General features: G+C 41.0%; 1 protein-coding gene across 3 annotated transcripts in view; it reads left to right on the top strand.

The window, feature by feature from the left end:
* Nucleotides 1-18,749, top strand: part of slc39a11 (solute carrier family 39, member 11) — a 198,783-nt gene that overhangs the window by 165,245 nt on the left and 14,789 nt on the right. For all 3 annotated transcript variants that reach the window (XM_033612248.2, XM_033612247.2, XM_078163216.1), the window contains exon 6: nt 721-888. In XM_033612248.2, coding sequence (XP_033468139.1) covers nt 721-888 — 168 coding nt within the window. The remainder of the gene's footprint in view (nt 1-720; nt 889-18,749) is intronic.

The raw sequence follows: 18,749 nt of genomic DNA, 5'->3' as shown, positions 1-18,749 counted from the left end.
ATATCCAGTCTTATGTAGCTGTTATATTTTGAAGAGACAGACAGACACAAATCCTAGCACCGGGGGTCTGATCCCACACCACTCCACACCCCAATCGACACGCTTTTCAACTTTGTCATCTCCGAGCCGGGTGTGAGGCGGAGGGACCGCAGGGTACAGCCATGGGCGCACTTACTAGGAGGCAGCAGTCTTTTTATGTGGCATATGCTTGCAGCCAATTATTGGCCTTGACGTCAGACAGCCGGCTTTCATCATGTGGAAGTGGGCATGGTATGGCTTCCTCTCAGGTGGGCTGGGAAGATGATAGACACCTCCTGGCTTCATTACACTGCCTCCCTGATCTCCCCCCAAGACTTTTGTGGCTTTTGTGGGTCTTTGTATTCTTCACACAATAAATCATACACTTGGGAATAACAACATCTGAGGCAGACAGTCTTTCCTTGAAGATATTTTTGGCAATACAGACAGATGTGCTTAAAAAAGTAATGCAAAAATGAAAAAAAGGAGAGCCCAAGAGAACCATGTCTACCTGGCCAGTCACTCTGCAAAGTAGCAGAGATTGGTGGATTGTCTATTTGGAAAGGTTACTATGAGATTGTTCAAGCTTTCACTTAACTTACATGCCAAACTGATGTAAGATACATACTGTTTATCTGTGTGTAATTGTTGAACAGTCATTGCAGAATTTTGTATTCAACAACATTCTCCTATGTCGCACAGATAAAATAGATAATGGAGATGTGTACCAGAGGAGGAGAGGAACTCCTTCGGCCAGCTCAGATGGACAGGAGACAGGAAATAAACAACAGGAAGGAGTTGGACAGACAGCAAGCAGCTGGCGACGAATTGTTCTCCTCATCCTTGCCATCACCATCCACAACATCCCAGGTGAGAATGAGCCATATTGCTGTCTAAAGTATCTGACAAGGGAATTTGTCAATGTAGCTGATAAAGTTGTTTGTTAGTGAAGTTAAAATAAATTTTGTAATGCAGTCCTGCTCTACCACTGCTGTTCAGGTAGTGGAAGTCACCTTGCAAAATCATGAGCCTTCTAAATGTAACTTCAGTTCATTATGTTCTATATGACAGAGGTGGCAGTTAGCGCATGTATGTTCCATCACAAATTCCTGTATAAACAAAGTCAGCTGTGATCTTGCTAGCATAAGCCATGCATAAAAAGCCAAACTCCGGTTTCTTGTGGGTTCTTCTTGTTGATTCTGAGTGGCAGCAAAATTCAAGCAGTCATCTGGCAGCACAACTTGATGAATACCAAGTTGGCTAAAAGAGGTTTCAGTTACAGCAACAACCTCGAAGTGTGAAAGTAAATTGAGGCAAATGCTAGACAAAAAGGCCACAAATAAATTTTGGGCTCTTCCCAACAAAGGTAGATGACAGGAATGGCCATTCCAACTTAAATCTGCTTTTTCTTCCATGTTAAAACTACAGGAACCTTGGATGATACTCATTGAGCAAAAATGTCAAATACTAAATGTTATAGACCCATGGTGATCTCGAGTCATTACAGTCAGAAAGCCTTGTATTTCATTTGGAAGTCTGATTAACTTGCTACAAGCTAGCCACATGTCTCTCAGGACAGGAATGTTTATCTGACGATTGGTCAGACAGTCCACAATTTTGGTCCAGACTGACAACAGTCATTACATAGATAGCCAATGAATTGTGTACAGATATTCATGTGCCCCAGAGGCTTTTTGTTTAGCGCCGTAAGTTTTCACTTATCCCTTGAGATATCTCAAAATCTTCTTGATGGATTGCCAAAAGAAATGAGAGGCTCCCTATATCATGTTTCCTGATGATGTTAGTACTCCTGTTCTTCCTCTTGCACCACCATTGCGGTTTTGAATGAAATGTCTTGACAGCTTTTGGGTGGATTGCCATGAACTTTGCAACACACAGTCATGTCCCCATTAGTATTAAGTGTAATCGCTAGGGTGATTCCATCAAACCTCTTTAATAGATAATTATATGTAAACAGCTGCTGTGCTTAAGTGGTTTGCTCATATGACCTAAGCTGTGATTCTTGAGGTTCAGTTGAGGTGGACTATTTCAAGATGCAACCACCACTGCAGCTACACTAATGCTTCTGACAACCAACGAAACAGTTTAACTTGCATATTTTGCCTTGTCATAATCCACAAATTGATAATACTCCAACAAAAACAATCCTTATATTTTGCAAAGATCAAGATGATTTAAATCCAGTGAAATATTTAGTCCAAACACATTATCACATCCATAGATATTGATGGACTGCTGTTGCATCATTTCAACTGTTCATATTTCTCAACAAACTTTCAAATATATATATAATATAAGAGCTTGCTATCGAAATGATGGCTGAATTCTGTCCTTTTGATTGACACCTCACTAGAACCAATGAACACTTTCATGTCCTCTCCACAGACTACAATAGCCAGCGAAGGCATGTGTTGAAAGGAACGGCCTGCCTCTCTTCTCAGTTTATTGAGCAAGCCAATAGCAAATGGGTAGTCTGATGAGTGACAGGTCTTGTAGCCAGTGAAACTCTTGACCTCAAGAGTTTTGAATTCATTCCTATGGCCATAGACCATTAAAATGTACATAAATAAAAAACAAATGCCTCAAAGGGAGAAAGTCTTCATCTTCTAACCGCTTCATCCTCTTGAGGGTCGCAGGGGGGCTGGAGCCTATCCCAGCTGACATTGGGCGAGAGGCAGGGTACACCCTGGACAGGTTGCCAGTCTATTGCAGGGCTGACACACAGAGACAAACAACCATTCACGCTCACATTCACACCTACGGACAATTTAGAGTTATCAATTAACCTAGTCCCCAATCTGCATGTCTTTGGATTGTGGGAGGAAGCCGGAGTGCCCGGAGAGAACCCACGCTGACACGGGGAGAACATGCAAACTCCGCACAGAAGGGCTCCCACGCCCGGGTTCGAACCGGCAACCCTCTTGCTGTGAGGCGAGAGTGCTAACCACCACACCACCGTGCCGCCTGGGGAGAAAGTCTTTCTTATTAATTTAAGTTTTTTTACAAGTGTTTTTTTTTATACAGTAAGCTCATAAAGTAGACATTTTTGTCTTTGTTGATTTGTATTTCACTCTTAATCACACATTCGGTACATTGATTTACCCTCTTTTTTCGTAAAGCACTTGGACAAAACCTTAGAAAACGTGCAATTTTGACATTCTACGATACAGTTATCAACATTGAATTTGGACTTTGTAAGGCTGTGGTCATCTGTGTTCTCCAGATAAGAAGTCCCAGAGACAAAAGCAAACACAAAAATGTTTATTTCATTGTGTTCAAACTGCTATAAGTCAATGACAGTGGCATTTGCAGCGGTTGGGGGGGAACTTAAGTTTCAAATAAGACCATGCATGTACATATACTAAAAATGGAACAAGAACAGCTTTCAATTAACTTTGGATATGCCTTGGATAAGTGTTATAGGTAAATTTAATTAAATGTTACAGGGACGGTAAAAGGCTAAACTTTCATCTAGCACCATCATTAGATCAAATTTTTAATTTGTTCAGATATTTGGTCTATTAATAAATACCTGCAAAACTAAAGACTGTGATGGATTGTGTCTATGTGCAGCCTCAGAGAGCAGCTAGAATTATTCTGGATCATTTGCACAACAGAAATGACATCATGGGTGAAAAGGAACATGTAGTTCATGTTCTCAATAATGATTTTTCAGTAAAATTCTATTTCTACTCACCACATTTGGTACTAATTTTCTCCATATTGTCACCACCTGATGACACCCCACCACTTAGGGGTTAAATAGTGACTCAGAGGAGGAGAGCAGGGCAGAAAAAGTCTGGAAATCACTGGTTTGTTCTGTTTTTTTCTTACAAAAGTCCAGATACCAGATAATAGGGGTGCTTGTAAAAGAAAAAAATAAAATTAAGAAGCTGAAGCAAATATTGCAAGTAACTTTATAGTGCCACACGACAGTGATGTGTGTGACTATGGCAACGTGTGAAGCACAGTGTATAGCAGTGAAAGTAACAAAGGAATGCCATAGCCTTAATAAGCTGGACTGAAAACACTCCAGAGCAGCCTTGACATGATTAAAGTCAAATGGACAGTTTCTTTAAGCAGGGTTCAGGTGTATTGTATTATCAATACACAGAGGGAGCATGACCACCTCATGCATCATATACATTAAATCAGCTCAACACCACAACCCCATGAAGGCCAAACAATTTACAGTTCATTTAGAAAGACTCACCTGGTGCTGAGCTCCACAGGCAGCTAACAGCAGAGCTGCTGTGTCACATCCTGCACTAAATCTTGTTTGCCAGCTCAGGTTGTTTTGCACTGACTCTGGGCTGAAGTGCTCACTAAAAGTCAATACTCTGTTTCTTCCTGACTTGGAGTAAGTTATTTGAATGTAAATGGTGAAAAATCTAGCCAAATATATCCTGGAATACACGATGCATTATTGAACGCTACGCAGAGCCAATGTTATGTCAAGTCTAATGAGCTAATTAGTCTAATGACGTGTCAATTAAACATCAAAAGTGACGCCCAGGGAAGAGCAGTGTTCAATATTTGGAGTCAGTGATGAAACAACAGCTCCAAACTAAACAGTTCAGGCAGGAAATAAAGATCACTTGTTTCATGAAAAGAAAAAAACAAACAAACAGGGAAGCAATTAACAGTTACTGTTGACATTTCTAGAAGCTGACAGCAAGACAACCAACACATTAACACCTCTTTAGTTAGAAAGACACAGTTTTGAGTTTCGTGTATCTTAGAGGTTTGTAGGGACTTTTTTATGCTCTTATTAGAGAGCTAGGAGTGGGTTGGGAATTGTTGCCGACGTGGGCTTAAAAAGCCAACTCACACAGTGCATGTAAAATTGGCAACACAATTATCTTGACTTTGTTTGCTACATTCCCTAAACCCATTTCCCTTGTGTTGTCTCAGTAAAGTCTCACCTCATAATATTATCTTACCTCTGTTGTTTCATCTCTGTAGACCATTTAAGTTGCACTCAAGACACTAAATTATGTCTTATGATGTGGTTTCTTTGGTTTATGTTTTTTGAAACAGTGTTTCATTGTGCAGAACTCTTGGTCCAAAGAGCCAAACTAACTTTCTACATTCTTACTTTTAAATGTAAAATATTTTTTTTAATTAATGGCTAAGTGCAAAACACTAAATCTCAATGTCTAGATGACAGATATCTCATACAAGTGTGTGCACGCTAATCACTGAATAAATGCGTCCTTATGATAACAACTCAGGTGCATAGTGTTAAAAGATAATTGCTAATTACTTCACCACCACTGCCATGTGGGTAGAAAAAAATGAATAAGAAATTAATTGAAATGCAGCTCATCTCATTTTCACATTTTATCTTGGGTTGTGACCTTCTCAGCTAACACAATGTATGGATCTTATTTAAGTTTTGAGTTTATGTTATTTTCACCAGCTGCGACAAGTCATGTCAGCTGGTATTGTTTTCCCTTTGTGATCCCTTGTTTTTGTGTGTGTTGTGTGTCATAATGGCAAAATGTGGTCCCTGGAGACACCTGATGTAGCGGGAAGTACCACAGAGGCTGATCAGCCAAAACATTAAAACAACTGGTGGGTCAAGTGAAAAACATTGATCGTCTCGTTACAATGCAATGTTTTGCTGGGAAACCTTTGGTCTTGACATTCATGTGAATGCTACTTGATGTGCTCCACCCACTCGAACACTGTTGCAGACAAAATAAACCCCCTCATGGCAACAACACTTGTCGTACGCAGTGGCACCCCAGCAGGACAGGCACCGTGCCACGCTGCAAAAACTGCTCAGGAATGACCTGAGGAACGTAACCAAAAGCTCAAGGCGTCGACCTGGTCATTTGTGTTAAGTGGTGGATTGCTGTATTGTGACTGTAATCCCACTGCAAGATGGTCACTTGTTAACTCTTGTCACAAATATTAAGAGCTCAAGACAAATGGACTGACTAAGAGATTCAAATTTAGGCTGAATAAAATACTGTCAAACCTACCTCTTAGAGGATTTAAGCTTTAATCAACAAATGCATGTCTTACTATATAATGTCTAAAACTCTGTCTGTGGGTGTCTCTGCGTTTCACAATTTTCTCCTGACTGACTTGGTCAGTCCATGTGAAATTTGGCACAGTGGTAGAGGGTAATGGGAGGATGCAAATGAAGCAATATTACATCAATTGGCCAAAGGGGGGCGCTAAAGCATTCGATTGAAATAGCAAACTTTGAATGGGCATATCTCATGCCCCGTATGTCGTAGAGACATGAAACTTTGCACAGAGATGCCTCTCTTCATGATGAACAAATTTGCCAAAGACCCCATAACTTCCAGCTATATAGATTTTCCTCCATTTTGAATTTTAACTTAAAATTGATCTCTTCCTAGGAAGTTTGACCGATCTGCATGAAACTCGGTGAACATAATCTAGGGACCAATATCTAAAGTTCTCTCTTGGCAGAAGTTGGAAAACTTACTAAAACTGAGCTTCTATAAGGCAATGAATATTGAGGAGGGCGTGGCTCATCACATAAAGGTGTATAACATCTCAAGGGTTTCACCGATCACCACGCAACTTTGTAGGCATATGACCACACATAATCTGAGGGGACCCCTCCATTATTGACCCCATCAAACAAAATGGGGGCGCTAGAGAGCTAATTTCTTATCTAGGCCTAACCGGCATATTGATTCTTACTAAACTTGGTAGATATGTAGAACAGGACACCTCAAGATGACTGGAGAAATTTAACTCTAATTGGCAACTGGGTGGCGCTATAACAACAGAAAAATGCTTAAAAATGGCTAAAATGCGACCGATCGCTGTGGCTCCCCCTGTGGACGAATGTTTGTTTGTTTTTCTAATTTTTGGTATGGCTAAGTCATGGTATGGTATGCTGTACATAATCACGGAAACTGTCAGTGTGTCATTCTGTCAGTCAGTCATTCTGTCTGTCCCATGTTTTTCTATTCACTGACGTGGTCAATCTATGTGAAACTGCACATAGGCATTGAGGATTGGCATAGGTAGAAGGTGACAAAGCTACCAATGGCTATGGACTAGTTTATTTCAAAAAATATTTATTCTATTAATGACTACAGCCTACTAACAGAACCTCAAATAGCATTAAATCTGATGAAGAGTGAATAAAATTAAAAAAAAACTAAAACTAAAATCGCTAGAACCAGATAGGAGTTTGTCTTGACTTCTGACTTATTATTAGAGTTGAGTCTTTTGGTCTAATGTAAGATTTTATAATGTCACAATATTGCTTTGTCTTGGCAACGGACTTTTTGTACTATACAGAACAGAAACAGGAAACTGATGCAGAACAATCACAACCATCATTCTGCTTTTTAATAATGAAGGACTCAGTGTACTGTAAAATCAGACTCTAGACTTCATTTTCTTCAGTAATACATCATAAAATGAACAAAACAAGTTTTCTAAAGTATTTCTTACTGCATCATTTCAAATACTGAACTTTTCACCTCAAATGATAACATAAGTCGAATGACAATCTTATTGTGAAATGCTACAAAGTCAGTGATGTATACATAGTGTTGTGTTATTGTGATAAACGTACTCCAAGAGTTTTTACCTAATTTGATGACATTGTGTGTGCTATGCAAGATTTTACAGCCAAATTTATTGGTAGCATTTTATGTGTGGAGTTTTGCAAACTGACACCCTGGTGTGAAAACTATTCTGAGATAATGTTTGAGAGAAAATAGGCAGCAAAGGTGTGCCAACTCCCTGTTGTTTTTGTATAAATAACAGACATTGCAATTTTCACTAATTTCATTTGAAGAACGTAGCACTTTGGAACGGTGTCCTATTTTTTTACATAGAGCTGTAAATTATACAACAAATCTCAGTATTTCTTTTTACTGCTGCAGTCTCATTTTGTCTTTCTGATCAGGCTTCTGTAGTCTAATGTTACTTCTCCCCAGCATTTGTGAAGACATGCTTGCATATTTTACTCCACGACATTCATTTGATTGTTTCATTAAATGTGGAAATATACAATGCATCATGAGCAGAGTATTGATCTATGGACAGTTATGGATTTGCATCAAAGTGTAGCTCCCATTATTAATGAGAAAATGCGGTTTCACTGGTTTGAATGATTTTTCCACCATACACATGACTGATTTCCATTCCTTTCATAGTGTGGAATGATTGTTTGCTCCAGGAAGTGTGGATAAAAAGCAAATGAGGGACACATGCTGTGTGTAGGAGGAGAGTAAATGGTGGTCCTCCACTAAATATGAATTTTAATGTGAAATGCTGGTTCACTAATGATTACGACTGGTCACCGCACTTAAATTATCATAATTGTTATATATATATATATACTTTACATTAACAAATAATAAATGTAAGTGCTCTTATACAAATACAGTTCCGCATGCATACAGACATGCATGCTCGTGCAGATATAAACTCACCCACATTCACATGCATGCACAGAACCACACATTTGTAGGTGGCAATACACCCACAGCAATCTCCGGTGAGGCTGTTAATGAAAAATACCTCCTACAGTCTTAACTCCCATCCAGAAAAACAAAATACATAATTTTATTAAAGTTATTCAGTTATAAGCACATAACTCATTAAGTCGTGATTGGAGTCTGTGATTGACCAAGTGTCTGAGTCAGTACAAAATGATTGGATTCAATCCAAACATGCATTTCTCTGTGTTGGACCAACTGTGTACAGGTCCACCTTGGAAGTGAAGAACAAACCCAGTGTACCCAGATCCTTTACTTAAGAAAAAGTACAAGTACAACAATGTAAAAATACTTAATTACAACCTTGCATTTAAACACCTCCTTAAAGAAGCTGTGTACGACATTCAGAGCATATTTATAATTCAGGATCTGAGCCGGGACTGTCTGCAAACAGTTCTCAACATGGAGGTGGAGCTGGCGGCTAGCAGCAAATGGTACTAACAGCGTGAGCAGTGCTATCAATGGGAACAGTGCTAACAGTGCTAACTATCAACACTTTTCACTGCCTGTTCAAGGTGGGAATGTCGCACTGTTATCCTGCCTTGGCGTTCTTTAGAAAAGATACAATCACAGAATTGGGGGTTTTATGCCCAGCTCGTTGGAGAGCATAACAAAGAAGGGAGGACAACACAGGAACAGCTTTTAAATAAACAGATAATTTATTGAAATACTCAACAAAGAAAAACTAGTGGTTAAGTCAGACTAAATCAGTAGAGTGGTGAGGGTGTTGGGTGCTAACACAAGCTACAGTATGTGTAAAAGGAAACCAAGGCTAAACTCAACATAATCAACCCAAACCAAACAAACCAAGGAGAGTGTTTGAAAGGCACCAACCCTCCAGGACGGAGAGAGAGGCATCTTTGATTCACCCAGCTTTTAAAAGCCCCAAGCAGGAGAAGCCAAACCCTAAATGAGGCGGGAGGGGCAGGCAATCAAGGAGGCTCTCAAAGAAGAAAGCAGAGGCAGGAATACAGGCAAACACACTGAACCCAAGGCCTGTGGCCGTCCCCCATAAAACAAAGACCCCCGCTAATAGGGTCTTTGTGGTATCAACATGGAGCTCGAAAAAAGTGCATCCGCCATTAAATTTTCATGGCTTTTAATGAGTTTTACAACAAGTGAGTAAGGCTGAAGAAACAGTACCCAACACATAAGTCTTTGGTTAGCATTTTGCATTCTAGCCAGCAAAGTTCGCGGATTGTGATCCATGTAAATGGTAACTGGCGATCATGGTCCCACATACACTTCAAAAAACTTCAGTACCCAAATCAAGGCCAGTGTCTCCTTTTCAACAACTGAATAGTTTAACTGGTGATGGTTAAATTTACACGAAAAGAAGCAGACAGGGTGTTCAATTCCCCCTTCCCCTTCCTGCAGGAGGACAGCCCCAGCTCCAACACCACTTGCATCCACCTGAACTTTAAAAGGTTTATCAAAAACAGGAGCTGCAAAAGAACAGGAGCAGAACAGATCAGTTTTCTGACAGCACTGAAAGCAGTTTGACAATGGGGAGACCAGACAGAAGGAGTATTTTTGCTCAAAAGGTTAGTCAGTGGGGCAGCCACAGTAGTAAAATTGTTGCAAAAACTGCAGTAATATCCCACTAACCCTAGAAACTGCATCAGCTGCTTTTTGGATGTTGGCATAGGATATTCATCAATGGCCTCCACCTTATCCTGCATAGGACAAACTTCATCCTGGCCTATAACCTTGCCAAGATAGGTCAATTCACAGTTAAATTTGCTTCTGCCAACCTGTCAAACACTGTATTCAACCACTGAACATGAGCTTCCCACGTGTCACTGAACACGACTACAACATCTAAATACGCTGCACACCCTGACTGACCAGCTAACGCCCTATTCATAAGGTGCTGAAATGTTGCTGGAGCGTTTCTCAACCCAAATGGCCCTCAGGTTTAATGGCACCTGCCAGAGTTGTCTCACATTTAAGCCAACATTGGAGGTAGTAATAGCACCGAATCGATGTCTGTCTAAGAAGGACAGCAGGCAGGATGGGACCATAGACGGGACGGATGGGGCATTATGACACAGTGCCGCAAAATTTAAAAAGCAGGTAGTAGCAGTTAGCAGATAACTCAAAGAAGAAGAAGAGCAACCGAGAGTGGCTGTAAATTGGGCAGACAATGACATCCAGAAGCTCCTTACCATTCTAGCAGAGAACAAGATCAACTGCCAAAGGGCTTGTGTTAACACGGGGGAGGAAATGGGAGGACGGACGTTTCGCTTTCGCGAGCACGCCATCCGTGGTAACCACCATATGAGCACAATGCACCGTGGTAGCTATTAGCTAGCCAAGTGGAATAAACACACAGGGGGCCCTATTTATCAATCAATCAATCAATTTTATTTATAAAGCCCAATATCACAAATCACAATTTGCCGCACAGGGCTTTACAGCATACAACACCCCTCTGTCCTTTGGACCCTCACAGCGGATAAGGAAAAACTCCCCCAAAAAAAACCTTTAACGGTGGTCTAAAATGCAAACGCAAAGCGCCAGGCGTGTGGCGCATGGGCGTGTCCCAGTCACTTGCTAGTTAGACAGCACATTTTCAGACTGTGCGCCATGGCGGAGAGTCTAAAGGGGTTGGACTTACTCTGTGAATTAGTCATGGGTGTGTTATGGGCGTATCATTCCATAAGCCAATCAGAGTGTCACCTCTCATTCCCTTTAAGAGAGGCGCGATTGGAGCGCACGGCGGAGAGCTAGTTAGATGGCGGACCTACCAACTGGAAGGAGTGAGCGTTTTACAGCTGAGGAGACAATAAATGTATCTCTATATCAACTGTCCCGTCACATCTGATGTCAGATCAAAGGGGATTGGCACCGTTTGGCACATTTGGCACGCGTAATGGAAACCCAACCTGATTTGATTAACACAGCTGCAATCTAATAACTTCACATCCCTCTCAGCCAGCCACAAACAGCCACAGCATCAGATAGGGAGTATATATTCAGCATCTGTCATCTTAGAAAAGACAAAAGAAAAGAAACAGAGTGAAACTGTGAGAGAGAAAGAGAGAGCGCGCACACACAAGAGAAACGCTGTCAACAAATTGTAAATTAGGCTGTTCAGTTTATTTTATTTTAACTCGGGAGGTTAGAGAGCCCAGCTCCCTCTCCAGCATCCTGAACCCCCCGCCTGAAGGTGCAGGAAGGGCTGGTCCCGTGGCTGCACCCGGGCCCGTCTGGTCTGGCTGCGCGCTGGGGTCATCCTCCTCCTCCTCCTCCTCCTGACAAGATGATCTTCAGTTTTACGTTCTAAAAGCTTTTTTTTTTACATATACATTTGTACTTGTAGGGCTATAAGTTTACGTTTTTAGTTCACAGAAACTGGTTATTGTTGTGTTTATGTCAAAATAAAGTTTATCAAACGTTTTCACATCTTTTTGTGATTTACATGCCAAAATGATCACAATTCATTTGGGAAAGACAAGTTCATTTTACAGGCTATGCATCATCAGCCCGTGGAGGTCTGCTCGCAGTTCCGTATATTCGGACACTGCAGCTTGGACCTCCCGGATTATGATGATCATTATTACTGCGATTAGATCATTCTGACTAATGACTGACTATTTAGACGTGTTTCTGATAAATATTTTAATGTGCACAGTAATAACCTTTTCTCATTGTAATCATATTTTTATTTGTTATCTTTGCATATGTGTGGCTGCTCCGTGTGTGTTTGAGCAGAGTGCATGCGCGTTGTGCACCCGCCTAGAGACGTGTATTACCAACTTGTTTAACAGCAAAATACTGCCCCGTTGACTTTAGACCAGGTTTTTGTTGGTCATTGGCGCATTTGCTTTTTACATCATCTAACTAGCAACGCGCCATGACTGCGCCTGACCACTTCTCATTTTTAGACCAACACACCCAGAGAAGCGCAAGTTCATTTGCTAGTTAGACGACAAGGGCGCAGGGCGTGAAAATGACAACTGCGCCTGCATCTAAATAGCAATGACACTTGCGACATGGATTATGCGCCCTCCGCCGTCCGCTTTAGACCATCTAAATAGGGCCCAGGGACTCTCATGCATGTCTACCTTGCACCAGACCGTCTACCACAACTCTGCAGAAAAGCTTGGATTATAGCAAACACAGAGGGAGCATGACTTCATTCTCCATTCAAGATGCAAATACTCCATATAGCAAATAGATGTTTGCGGCTATGTTAGTGCTCTGAATATCACATGCAGAAGCTTTAAGTTGAAAAACATTATTATGGGCATGTGTTTTCCTGTGTTCATATAAGCAACCGTGTCCAGACTATGATATATCAACATTAAAATCATAAAATGATTTTGATTTGACTACCTCTTGAAGCTCATGGAGAGAATGCCAAGAGTGTGCAAAGCAGTAATCAGAGCAAAGGGTGGCTATTTTGAAGAAACTAGAATATTAAACATATTTTCAGTTATTTCACCTTTTTTTGTTAAGTACATAACTCCACATGTGTTCATTCATAGTTTTGATGCCTTCAGTGAGAATCTACAATGTAAATAGTCATGAAAATAAAGAAAACGCATTGAATGAGAAGGTGTGTCCAAACTTTTGGCCTGTACTGTATATTTGCCATACTATGACATGTAGTGGGAGCCATTATTTTGCATTCTTGCGTTATGTGTAATCTTTCATCCCCAAATTGCAGTAAAAGGCTTCTTTGAAGTGCGTCTTCACCCAGTAATCACGTAATTGAACATCAGCCAGAAACACAGAGGACCTTGCATTCTTTCTCTTAGTGGCTCAACACTGTGATAACCCCATTTTGTGATTAAGGCTGATGAAAGAGGTCTGTTTTACATAGAAATCTCTGTTCGGCTTTAATAGCAATATTGAACAGTAATCTTTTGTAATATTAGGTGCTAAAAAAGTCAGCCATTTAGTGAGTGCTTTTTCCCAGGGTGTGATAAGTGCACTTACTTATTTTTCGACACCTAGCTGTCCCAGTGGGAATAGAAACCCTCTTCCTGAGGTGCTAATGCATTGTTCTCCTCTTATTCTTGAACAACACAAACAGCAGCTGCATAATAACGTACCGATCTTCAGAGAGGCTCTACACTCTCCATTTTACCAAAGAGAGAGAGCTGTGACAGAAGTTCAGTGATGGTTCATCAAACTGAGCAGGAGATTGATGTCCATCCTCTTACCCCACCATTAGGGTTGATCCCTGTTAGTGTGATTGATGGAACAAGGTCGCTGACAGCTACTGCCCGCAGTTGGTCTAAGTATAATGAAGCCCTGTTCCTACTGGACAAAAAAAATCCACTTATAACCCATTAACATTTGGTTTTTGTGTTTAGTGGGAAAGGGTTAAATCGGCCTTCATTGCTGGGACAAATGACTCTGCAGTAGTCTCAGGTATTTATCAGCTTCAGCTCCAATCAGCAGTGATGGAAACATGATACCTGGCTGGACACGCTAATTTTCGCCTCTTATCTGGTGTGACAGTCGATAACTTCTGCAACTCTTTGTCAGCTCAGCCATAAATCCCGTCCCTGTCTTTGACCATACAGTGCATGAGCATCATTCTGAATCAGTCGGCATCGAGTTTGAAAGGGAGACTGAAAAAGTAACAGATGTTGAAGGAAGGCTGTAATTAGCCTCAGGTAAGCTCGGTTGAGCAGAACTGAACATTAGTGTTTTGGCACTTTAATGGAGCTATGGCTTTTTCAAAAGGGAACATATAGTTATAAAGTATACTGAACATCTTTGGATTTTAGATTGTTGGTGGGATGAAACTATCAGTTTCTATAATTACGGGCATAGTTCATGATTCTCTAACATTTTGTCAGAAGAAGCATGAATTTGCGATAGCTGTGACCACACACATGCATGCATCCAGGTGTTCATGCATTCACAGACACAACCTCACAAACACTTGTGGGGGATATAGCAAAAATGGTATGTGTGTATATGCAATGGCTTGAGGTCTAAAACCATCAGTTTTGGACTTGTCAACTTCTGCACGTTACATTCATACAATACCTTTGGAAATATACTTCTGTGGACACCGTGTAGCGTAACTTAAGGCCTGAAAGAACAACGTTTATTATCGCAATTATTAATTGGGATTAGTTAAACTAATTGGGCACCAGACAAGCAATTAAGCCTGCCAATTAAGGTTCAGGGGAGCAGCCTGGCCTAACCTGCCCCACGCTACAAAATACCAAATAATCAGGTCAAACAGGCTGTCTGCTACAACCGGACGCTAAATGTTTCGTCACCAAAACTGACTCTTTCGGTCAGCTCCACCCCTTGTTCCTCCACAGCTCAACCTCTCATCCAAATATGGTCACCTCTGGCTCAGAAAGTTCAAGATGCTGATGGTCAAAATGTCTAACTCAAGGTTTCAAAACAACAGTCTACAAAGCAGTGGGTGACGTCTCGGTAGCTACGTCCATTATTAAATTATATACAGTCTATGGGTTAAAACAACTACATTTGTTAACGACTACGTCACATGACATATGTTAGTAATTTCATTGCGCCGTTAAAAAATCTCAGAATTAACTTTTGGTTTCACATGAGACACAAACAGCTGTCTGCTTGGTAAAAGTCCAGTGTGTGTTTGAACCATCCACCACCGCTCCCTCCTGTCCTGTTTGGACTTTCTCACTCTCCTACATCATTGCAGCAGATCAGTTCACACTGGAATTAGTTAAAAGCCTGGTACATCACAGACAGATGCTGTAGGGTGGCTTGTGCCTCAACCATTGGTTCGTGGACTCACGTTCAAATTCGGTATTTCTGCATTGCCATCTTGGTTTTCGTGGTTGAGTTATATAAAAATTCAATCCCCGTACAGTTGTCACAATGTTAAGATTAGCTATACAGACCAAAACTGTTTTTGCACCAGACTGTAAACATGTTTATTTCAGCTGTAAAGTTGGGCATTTTAACATGGGGGTCTATGGGGATTGACTGGCTTTCCTAGCCAGCCTTCAATGGCCTGCAGTTTTTGACACTTCAGTTTTTGGAAAAGAGAGGTGGATTGGGCCCTTTGACCTGCTGGAAGGCTCTTGAAAACATCTGTGCACAAAGTCTTGAGTTTCAGTATTAGCAGCTGAACACTGGGTGGAAGCACGGCAAAGAAGAGGCAATTATTGAGAACAGAATTTCAGTTACAAAGAGACACTCAGCAGCAGTGGTGGGTCTGACGTGACTGTGAGTATTGATTTAATAGGTGCTGTGGAAGAGTACATTATCTTGAATTTATAATGACAACAGGTACACATGGAAGATGTTTTAAGTTTGCATTATCAGCAATAGAGGTTGATTTAAACAGGAGCAGATCAATAAATAGTGATGCTTCTACTAAAATTTGATCAAATATACTTATAAATTGGGAAGATAGGAATAAAGCCTGTCCATAACTTGACTGCTATTTAAGAATTCACAGAATGCAAAGTCATGGAGAGCTAAGTGGATATAACAGTTGTTTTATCTGAACTAAAGCAGAAACTCAGCAGCAGAAAGCAGAGTCACTCTAAATATAAAAGACGAGTTACCACCAATTATATTTCTTTAGATGTCGTAGTATTGCAGGGGATGAAGTCATGGTTTTCGTCCAGTAATTTGTATCTTATGATCCAGTGGATAATTTTACATTCTGAAATGTCACCTTGATGTCACCTGATGACGGGGAGGATGCAAAAGCAACAGCATAAAGAGCGATGAGAGGAGACTTTGATGTGCTTGTAAGAAACATCTCATCACAAAACAGATGAAAAGAAGAGTAAAATTAACTTAAAACGTCACAATTCTGCAGTAGGGAAAAAAAGGGGGAGGTAGCTGAGAGAGAGAGGAGGCGCAGTAATGGCAGGCTCAGTGGAAAAAGGAGTGCAGACGAGCGAGGAGACGAGATTAAAGGAAAGTGCGATGGAAATGAGTGGCTGCTGTGACAATGGGCTGTCAGCAGCACTATCGTCAGGCTCGCTTAAAAGAGCATAGAACATTAAGCAGGAATTGGATAGGACCAGCCGCTGCACATACGCAGACACCCACCTACACACACTCACACACACACACAACCAATGTGTCTTCTGGGGAGTAAAAAATCACAATGTGCACAGGGGACAATATATACATCTCTCATCTCTGCTGACAGAATTGAAGACTCACGCTAAGCTATATTCTCAAGAATCATGTCAGTCTGTCTCAACGATTTGCCAGAGACACTAGGTTTTCTATACCATAGCTTTTAATGCGTGTGCATTTGAAAAACCCTCTGACACTGTTTCATGACTTGATGGTTATTGTTCTGAATCCTTAACAACCCTTTTTGGTGTTAAAGGAATATCTTGCCCCCAAAATGATCATTTGTATAATTACTCGCCCCATGTTACATTGAATCTGGCAAGAAAATGTTCTTCTAGCACGCCTCTTAAGTGAAAAAAGAATCCGAATAAGGCAAACATCCTTGATGAGTTGAAGTAAGCAGGATTAACAACAAAACTTTATGAAAGCATCTTTATACAAACTCTCAAACAACTTGTGCAGTGTAATCAAGTCTCATTTATCCAGTCGTGTGTTCACCACTTCCCTGTCATGCATATTTGCACATGCATCTGTGCACGCAGATGGATAAATAAGACAGGGACTTAGATTATACTGCACAAGTTGTGCGAAAGTTTGTAAACAGATGTCAAACATGGACCCCTTTACTTCAATCCATCAAGGATGCTTGCTGTTTTTGGATTCTTCATTCAATGTGGAGGCATATGAGAAAGTTTTCCTCACAAATTCAACATTACACAGTTGAGCAATTGATATATGGGGATGTTGGTGGTGTATTTCTTTAACAAAAAGCTCACACTGACCATAATGCAGTAGGGTAAGAATTAAATGGAAAACCTAACAGCTTCAGTGTTCCTTAGCATAGACTCTTTACTCCACTGGGGGGTTGAACACTATTCTGAAAGATATTCCCTCATTCATTGTTGGATAATGATGGTGGAGAGCACTGTCTAACATGATCTGGGGACTGTGAAAGTCAAAGGATATGATTCACATCATCTTCACACTCATCAAACCATTCAATGGCCCTTTGTCTCCTGTGGAGGAGGAAAAGTTTCATCAAAGCATAAAGGTGATCATGAACCAAACTGGATACATTTAAATTTAGACCTCATGACGGCATTAGATGAAAAGTAAGACGATCACTGAAGCCTTTAGGTTTCATCCTCTGAGGAACATGCATTGGATGTCTGTATAGAAGCTAAAGAGAATTATTCCAGTACATTTCCTTCAGGACTGAAGTGGTTGACCGTCAGCAGCCCAGTTGGCAGATGAAAATGTTGGCACTGTATGTTTTTGCAAACCACTAAAATGCTGCATCTGCATGTTTTATACATATCATATCAACATCTTTAAAGTGACGTAATCAACACGTTCTCATTCCGACCTCGTCATGTATTGTCAGTTGGTTTTCATGTCCACACAACATGCAAGGTACCCTGGGTGCGTTGGTTGTTGACGTTCTGGGACGCTGTGTCAAGTTCTGCCTGTTACATGCATTGTCTTCTCTCAAGATACACTTCTGTCTTTACAGGAAATTTAACATACATACATACAGTCTTTTTCAAAATAAACACACTACATCGGCACAAAGCAGCAAATTGACGTTTTTTTTTTTCTTCAACAACAAACACGCATGGTTAGGTTTTGGAAAAAAAGAACAGGGTTTGGCTTTAGAATCTTACAGGTCGGGAACACCGCTCTCTTGGGTGAAAGTTGTGGTTTGTTGGACCCATTCACCACTTATCCCACCCACCCCACTCTGACTTTCGCCTCCTTAACCTTCGTCCTTGTCCCACTGCGTTTCCCCCTGAGGCAGCCATTCTTCCCTGGGAAACCAAGGCGCTGTTCCAATGCAGATTGCTTGCTGGTTCAGCCACATCACAGTTGACTCCACTACCTAATCCTCTACAGCTGGCCCACTACTCCTACTGTCAGTGTAGTGCTGCAACAAAAGCCAAGAAAGTCAGGTTTAGGTTTGTAAATATTGTAACAATCCTTGAGATAGCTTTTTAACTGCCATGAGATGTGGCAGAACACTAAGACACGTGTCTCATGAGTTAAAGCCGACAGATGTGGGGGCGTTTAGTGCTCCCCTTCCAGCCCTGGACTCTGTTTTGGAACAAAAACTTCCAGCTCAGTGGACTTGCAAAACACTCC

Source organism: Epinephelus lanceolatus, chromosome 21, assembly GCF_041903045.1.
Source record: "Epinephelus lanceolatus isolate andai-2023 chromosome 21, ASM4190304v1, whole genome shotgun sequence".
NCBI classification, from domain to species: domain Eukaryota; kingdom Metazoa; phylum Chordata; class Actinopteri; order Perciformes; family Serranidae; genus Epinephelus; species Epinephelus lanceolatus.
Note: the sequence above shows the minus strand (reverse complement) of the source record. Positions and strands in the feature narration are given on the sequence as shown.